Genomic DNA, 8,134 nt, shown 5'->3' with positions numbered 1-8,134 from the left:
TTTAACAATGATTATTAAGCATTTTGTTTAAATTAATATAAAAATATTGCCTGGATGGATTTCTTTAATTTTTATTGTGTCAGCTCAAAATTAATCCTGTAACCCCGAGTTTGTTCAACTGCCATCATGTTACAGGCAAACTATGATTTAACTTGACACAAAGTGACTGAACTTGCTTCAATAACTTTTTTTTTTTTTTTTTTTGCAAAAGGTTTCTCATTAATTTTATATGATGTTATATTCAAATTAATCATTCTTTTCAAATAACAACAAACAATGATATAGTATGCCTACAGAAGAAGGTTTTAGATGCAGATATTTTCTATCTTCAGAACAGCTATCAGTTTTAGCAGTTTTAGGATGTCTTTCTTCCCCAAAAAGTAAATAAATCACACAGATCAGGTTTTGTGAATGCTTTAATAAAACAAAATACAAAGACAAGTAATTGGAATGAAAAGAACTGAGCAAAGTTTATTCTTAAGCATTTAAAGCATTTGATTATTAGAAAGCATTGCAAGATTAGGGCTTTAATGCATAAGGCCTGTTTTTAACTCGTACTAAAATCCTACAGCTTTATCTGTTTTCCATAAGTGCTCTTGAATTTACTTGAGAAATTTTGAGCTGATTCAAGTCTGGCCATGTCTTTAATCAGAACCCCATTTCTTGAGCTGAAAATGTCAGCCAGAGGGGCAGCCATTGGAGAAGGTTTGTATTCATTACACTGTGGGCCATTTAGACTGGGTGCACATTTCACTTCATAGGTTAAAAAGAAGGTACCGTATGTAAAAACACAAGCCTCACTCACAACTCCACTTCTAAGATCAAAAGAGCATGCACCAAGGAGATCACTGTTCCAGTAGCTGTCTGCATCATATACGTCAAAAGTCAGTTTATTGGCCATTCTGATCTTAATAGCACCAAACTCAAATGTTTCTGGCCAACGTGGATTGTCATTATCATCAATAGTCTCAGTGCGCTTCATTTGTGTGCCATATTTAACTGATACAACACCATCTGTTTGAGTATGTACATCTCCATACAGACCTTTGGCTCTGAGGTTATAGACTTTTAGGGAGGCAAGTCCTTTTTCAGCTGGACAACAATTAGACTTTATCATTTGACTGCCTTCACAAACACAAGCACATCGATCTCTTGCACTGCACTTCTTGCCAATGTTGCAAGGCTCAGAGCAAACCTTCATGAGGGCATTTTCTATTATGTATTTTTCAACAGCTCTCTTCAGCCCTTTCCTTGCTGGGTGTTTTCTACTCAGTAAGAAATGTAGGGGTTTCAGAGAGTAGTGCACAATGTCAGGGAGGCTCTTCAAAGACTCAAGCCAGTTCTTAAGAGAATTTGGGTGTGATGAACCAGAAAAAAGCAGATCTTCTCCATTTATGTTTCCTCCGATAATATCTGTCTGACGCTCACTGAACATGGCGCTGAACTTCTCATTGTTCCCCATCTTCTTTTTTTTTTCTTTACAAAAATGGCTCTCTACCTTCACAGTTGCTACACTGTATGAACCAGAGGCTTCTACATCCAAACAGTCTTTCACTGCAGTGTCTGTAAGCCCACTCAATGATGCCTGACATTCTTTGATGGCTGTTATGGCTTTCACTTTCCCCCCTAACTTGACACCTTTAATAAAGTGAGTACCATATGTGGCGATCAGGTTGCGGTAGGCGTCTGGATCATAGGATGCAGGGAGTGATTTGATTGCTTCAAGAAACTCTGCATGAAGAGGAGGCTTTTCAGCTACCCGATATCTGTAAATAAACAGTTAATACGTTTGAATTCAGTGGGATCAAAGAGGGAGCAATTTACAGTTAAAATTTTAATTTATTTTCATAGTCACAAGGAAACACAAGCCAGCTCTCTCACCCGTAAAAGCTGCACGCAACTTCATGTTTGGTGAAACTGTATTTGTCTTCTTTTGATTTTTTCATTGCAAATTTGGCTTCCCTGGAATGAGTGCTTCCGACTGCAGCTCCAGCAGCTTTCACATCTATACCAACTTTCCAGCCGACCGAGAGTGCTGATGATGAATCGTTGACCACAGCTTCACTTGATTCAAAGATCTGACTGGAGACTTTCATTGAACACTTTGGCAAGTTCCTCCAGTCTACAACTGCTGCTGGTAGCTTCTGTTTTATTCTATTCATGTACCGGTTCCGTGCCAATTTACAAGTGCCGTTTCCTAAATCCCATTTTTCCGTGTCGATCACATAAGAACCTTTTCGCTCCATGGTCACAACATCAAATCCTTCTCCAGCAAGATTGTGTCCTGGAACAAAGGGAGTATCCTCACACTCTTTTGATGCAGCTATGTCATCCTCTCCAGAAATTGTCACGAGAAGCAAAGTCCAGAAAACAACAAGGTAAATCTGGAACGGCCCCATCATCTGTAATGAGATAAGAACATTTCCATATTTCTGTCATATCATTATTGGTGTGATAGCATAGAATTGTAACAATAACACCTTCATAACATTTGCAGTTTTGTTATTTTTAAAACAAATAAAAAGTTTAAAAAGCACATTAAACAGTAATTGTCTCTTTAAAATCATAATATGATTAATTTAATTATTTTTTTTCAGTTACCTACTATTCAGTGTTCAGCTGAGATAATCAAAAATGAGTCATGGAATAAGTTCTCTCTCTAACCTGCCTTTTTATATGATGGTTGTGTGGTTGTGGGTGTCAAAGGTTTGTAGTGCAAATGCAATCACGTGGCTATGACAAATCTTCTAATATTAGTTTAACACATTGCCTGGGCCTAAGCTGAGCAATGCATATGTTCTGTGAACAAAGAAGATAATTTTAAAGCAGCACTAGGTAGGTTTTGCTCTCGGGGTCCCCCTACAGTTGGGAAACAGTATTGTCCTCTACTACTGTCGTAAACTCTTGTCATCTTACATCAGTGGATGCATCGCACGTGCATTTGTTGACATGACAACTATGATAGCCCTGAACACTACAGGAGGAGTTCACGTGCAGGTGTTCTGCTTGCGTCGCGTGTGAAATGTCTTCATCTCAGGTACAGTGGCATATGTTTCAGCATGTCATATGAATATAATTTCATGGGTATTATTTTTTTCAAACGCCAAATGATCGCGATGCTCACGTTTACAAGTCAGCATCATTATAGTAGCCTAGTCTATTGGTTACCGTTTTACAGAATTTATATGATACTTCAATTCAATGTTTGAGTGGTAGGTAATAACCATACATCGTCAATATTATAATATCAAGCTACCATAGATTAATCTGCAAATTTGAAAAATTGATTTGCATTATAGCTTGAGACAAGACAAATAAACAAATATCACAGACATGTTAGGTATCCTAAAATATGATTTTGTACATCTTATGTATTTACTTGCAAGAATGCAGCCCCTCCTCCTTCAGCTCACGCCAACGAGCAAACGCTGGCCCAATGTTGATTCTCGTCCTGCCTTTAATCCAATCACTTTCTCGTTTCCTCTTTTTGCTTTCCTCGACAAAACCTTTGCTTTCTTATTTTTCTGTGCTGCTTCGGCCATGACAACAACATCCGGCAAACAAACTATAGTTGGCCTTGGGCTCGCACGTCCGGATTTAAGGAAGTTGGGGTGGTGGTGGAAGTGACTTATATGCCGTAAAGCAGTCAAATTTTGTAGTTCTTTTTGTTCTCGGGTTACTACCCGAAACCCGAAGTTTAAAAGTACGATTAAAAACGATACAGACCCCGTCAGGCTATGGCAGACGTGTCATTCAACCTATTGTAAGTCGATGTATCATCACAAGAGTCTTGAAAATATATTATGAAGGTTGAAAAGTTACCTAGTGCTGCTTTAAGTACAAGTTAGCAGATGTGTCAATAACATTTGCAAATGGGTGGCAATGTTACGAAGAAGATGAACAGTAGTTATGCTTAAGAGTTGCATTTAAAAAAATATTCTGGTGTTATTCTGAGAGGTTTCAATGAATAAGAGAAGATTATCTGTGCATCAACTATTCCTTTACATTATAATTTGAATAATTAATTAATTCATAATGCTAATTCATGAAAAAACATTTATGACACTGGAGAGATTGTTTGAAGTTTTGTGAACTTTTCTCTTCTAAACTGTAGGAAACTCAGAAGTGTAGACCAGGAGACGTCGGGATCAAACAGAAGTTATTCTTTTAATGAGATCTCTCTGTGCTGCAGGTTGTCCGAAAACAGTCTGATTTAACAGTATACCTGATAGGTTATATACATTCCAAAAGGGGAGGGATTTACATTGAGGTTGAACAAAGCATGTAAATTAACAGGTTTTGGGAAAACCCGCCCAGACAGAGGATCACCAATACTCCTAATCAGCATAACTATTCAAACGCATAGAGGCAACGATGGTGAGAGTCTGAAAACAGGTCCGGCAGAATTCTCCTGCTGGAAACTCAACAATCTTCCTTTATACCTCAAATGCTCACTGTAAAACAGGCCCAGCAGGAAATCTCCTGCTGGAAAAACCCCAGAAGTATTATCTATCTTAAATTTGTAAATACAATGTACTTTCTTAAATTTGTAATCCAACAATCCCCCCTTTGGGAGTTCTAATAACTCACATAATACAAATTTAAACCTTCATCAGTCTATTCTATAGCTTATGTTTTTTAGCAAAAGCCCCATCGTCTAGTCATGTAACTTGGAAAAAGTTACAGGCACATATCACTTTCTCTGTGTTGATTGTCTGTAGTGACGAATGACATGCTGCCACAGAAACAAACATGCCACTAGGCTCCGTGTAGTTTATTACGGGTAATATTCTTTTGTGGTTGGAACAGTCCTTGTGAGTCCTTTCTTGACCTTACGGGTTTCTGAACCATGAAGAATTATCTTCAGTCATCTGATGTAATTTTGCTGAAAGATCAAGAATGTCTTGTTGGATTTTGTTCAAGAGTCCTTGACCACCATGTTTGTGCATAAGTGAGTCCTTGAATGCAGCCATCTTCTTTGTTGGTGGTAGGAGAGCAACCAGGGTGCACCTGCCATTGAATTGGCTGAGCAGGATGTTATATACAGACGTTCCACCCATCATGTGCACCCATGGGATTCCTGCTCCTACTGAAGGCAGGTGTGGCATGCAAACGTTCTTTCCAGCAAACAAGGTGTTTCTTGACATATTCATCAGCTCTAAGAATATGTTGTTTCTGGAGTCTACACTTTGTGCGATGTCCATGATGAGTAGTACCAAGGCAATCTTGATCATGTTGATGGAAGACTGAAGTTCCCGTAGATTATTCTCTGCGTTGTGTATTTTTTTTTTCTTCTTCTTGACAGTTGACTCAGTAGTGGGTCTAGTTGTCCTTCAGAGGTTGTGGCTTCATACGCAGGTGAGGATCGGTGCGTATGGGTCTAGTTGTCCTTCAGAGGTTGTGGCTTCATACACAGGTGAGAAAGTGCATGCGTATGGGTCTGGGGACAGCCTTCAAGTGGTATCTGCACAGATTAAGAACGAAAACAAAAGACAACAGAGCAGTTTTTGTTCTAAAAGACAGAAAACATCAGGGTTGTCTCATCTGTTCAATCGGAGTCTGCTATTGTTGTTTCTTCTTGCCTTATTTCTTAATTCCTGTGACACCTAAAGAAACAGTGAGGTAAGGATGGACTAGTGGATGGGGAAAGGCCTATAAGGAAGTCTTCACCGCAGGGTTGGCCCCCGAATGCCTGTTGCATTCTGTGCAAAAGGCTCAAGTGATGTGAATCGGTACGGAGCATGTACAGCGAGTGTTCGTTCAGACCACGCCCCCTTTCAGACATGTTGCGACATGTCCTGGCTTGCAGAGAACGGCCGTCAGTTTAGTTTCACTTTATAAGATAAGCTTCAGGTTGTGTTCGTGTGCGTCAGTGACCACAAGTAAGTTATAATTAGATCACATATATAGATAAGTTAATATAAGTAATTTATGGTTGAGTTTTGCAGTCAGTGACAGCCTTTATCTCTGTTGTACTGTATGTGTAGCTTGTATGCTATTCTTATTGTAGTTTACATTTCAGGACATGTTTAGCACTGTTTATTTAAGTAACTAGGGAGAGTTATTAGCCTCAATTGTGCTTATGATAGTTAATATCTATGTTTATTCCTTTCCTTTAGAACCATACTTACACTGTAAAGCACCAAAGAGAATAGTGCCTGTGCATCTGTATTTCAAATGATATATATTAAACCCTTCAATGAATATCCCTGCCTTCCGTGTCCTGACTAGACACCCCATATTGGTGACTAATTTTCATAACCAGTAGAGCCCCATTACACATTCGGTTCTTTCCTGGGCTCCTCACTGTTCCGTGTCCTATCCTATCCCTTCAATCACTTGAGCTGAACCATCAACAAACAACTCCAATTCTGCATTCTTAATGGGAGTTTCTGCTATTTCATTCGTAGTTGCGTATGTAAGCGTAACACAATGTAACACAATCATGAGTCATTTCATCCTCTAACAAAACTTCAGTCATTGCAGACGTACATGAGGATGGGTTCGTGACTGGTGCACGCTGTAAAACAATGTTCGGGGCTGTGACGCTAAATTTCACTGAATCAACAGGCACATCAGAAACTGATTGAATGGCTACATCTGTTTCAAAGAAAGCTTGTGTAGCATGTGGCGTGAAATGTAACTAATGTGCTACGTCTGGTAATGATATTCAGTATGGGCCAATACGTATCAGGAGCAAGGAACGACTTCTGGAGGGAAGAGATGATGCAGCAGGTGAGTAATGGGTGACAAAGCTTTGGTTTGATTCAGTAGTTTGTATTAATATAGAAAATGTCTCTTTTCGTAGTTTGTTTCAATTAAAGAAATCACATAATGTGAACAATCAATTTTTAACAATGAGAATCAAAACAGTTAAATCTTCTGTTGTGTCTTATAGAACCAAGGATTCAACAACTTGACAGCTCTGATTCAATCTGAAGATTCACACTCTTCACAGAATGCAAAAATAAAGAAGATTATCAAAAAAAAAAAACATTAATGTGTCTTTCTATCACTTTGAGTAAAGTAATTTACAATATAATAACCTTCAACAAGATATAACATTCAATGACCCAAATAAATGTAACTCAATTTGGACTCTCAATTTGACTCAAACACTGAATATGATTCGGAATTCTTTGAATTAAATCACTTTCCCTTTCAAACCCAAGAAGTATATTAACAATGTGAGCTGAAAATACACAAATCCATTAGTTGATTCACTTTTACAAAGTCCATGGATCAAACGACTCAGTTGATCAGAGTTCGTGAATCAAATGTTCAAAGTTCAAAGAGTCGTTAGACTCTCTCGATCAGTTCAAGCTCAAAAAATGATCTCTCCTTTTTGAAGCAAAAAAATATCAAAAGCGTTCGTCGAAAAGGAAGTCTTCAGTGTCAAAAACAAGAGAAATTGGAACTGTCCTACCAGTTAGTGACTCCAAAGCACAGTTCAAATCGGAAATCGGTTCGTGGGTAGCTCGCCATTGTGCACATTCAATTGCGTCCAATACACAGACGATTCCTCTCCATACAGATTCAATGTGCACAAAACAGGAAAACTCTCGCTGGAGGTCATGTAGAAACAGACATAGAAACAAAAAAAACCCAGCCTTGTACAACACAAGGCAGAACAATCATTAATATTCGATTCCAACATCAACAGTACATATCATATACAAACTTTATCAAATGTCATTAAAACACATTACTCCTCTATCATATGAACACATTAACTCCTCATTTCAACACATTTGAACTTGACACTTAATCGTCACACTTTAACACTTCATCAGCTTTCACACGTGAGTTAGCTTCGTGCTAATATTACAGCGCACGCTGCACTCACGTGGCCTAACATACTGTTGCTTCCCATATTAATTCACCCACTATGTTAGCAACTCTCCTCCCTTATATATTACTCAGAATGTGACTCACCAAGTCAATAACTTCTTACATTCACATAAATCAGTTAATCCGCAAACACCTCGACTCTGTGCAGCTGCTTTGCGTGGCTCGTTCTGTCTCACTCTGCCCAGCTGATAGTGCAGCTGCGCTGACGGAACATGTGGGCGGGACTTGAGAATGCGCTGTTATCACTGGCTCTTAGGAGAGTCAATCACTGGGTTACACTTGC

The 8,134-nt window shown here is 38.7% G+C and overlaps 1 protein-coding gene across 2 annotated transcripts; it reads right to left on the bottom strand.

Moving 5' to 3' along the window:
• Positions 1 to 399: 399 nt before the first annotated feature.
• On the bottom strand, positions 400 to 2,689 carry LOC307133816 (perforin-1-like). Of its 2 annotated transcripts, none has more exons than XM_079829111.1 (3): positions 2,606 to 2,689; positions 1,882 to 2,402; positions 400 to 1,766 (listed from the first exon to the last, which is right to left on the bottom strand). In XM_079829111.1, the coding sequence occupies exons 2-3, from the start codon at positions 2,400 to 2,402 to the stop codon at positions 566 to 568; spliced, it is 1,722 nt and encodes a 573-aa protein (XP_079685237.1). In that variant the 5' UTR covers positions 2,606 to 2,689; the 3' UTR covers positions 400 to 565. The 2 variants fall into 2 exon arrangements, with proteins under 2 accessions (XP_079685237.1, XP_079685236.1); XM_079829110.1 differs by having other exon boundaries at positions 2,602 to 2,681.
• Positions 2,690 to 8,134: the final 5,445 nt, after the last annotated feature.

Source organism: Gobio gobio (assembly GCF_949357685.1).
Source record: "Gobio gobio genome assembly, chromosome: 11".
NCBI lineage: Eukaryota > Metazoa > Chordata > Actinopteri > Cypriniformes > Gobionidae > Gobio > Gobio gobio.
The sequence above is the reverse complement of the archived record's forward strand: the minus strand, read 5'-3'. Positions and strand labels throughout refer to the sequence as shown.

What these genes read in the sequence shown, in the direction of transcription:
- LOC307133816 (XM_079829111.1), bottom strand. Translation starts at nt 2,402, where the DNA reads ATGATGGGGCCGTTCCAGATTTACCTTGTTGTTTTCTGGACTTTGCTT. An exon ending in GTTGCGTGCAGCTTTTACGG is followed by an intron (nt 1,767 to 1,881) that starts GTGAGAGAGCTG and finishes GTTTATTTACAG; the next exon opens with ATATCGGGTAGCTGAAAAGC.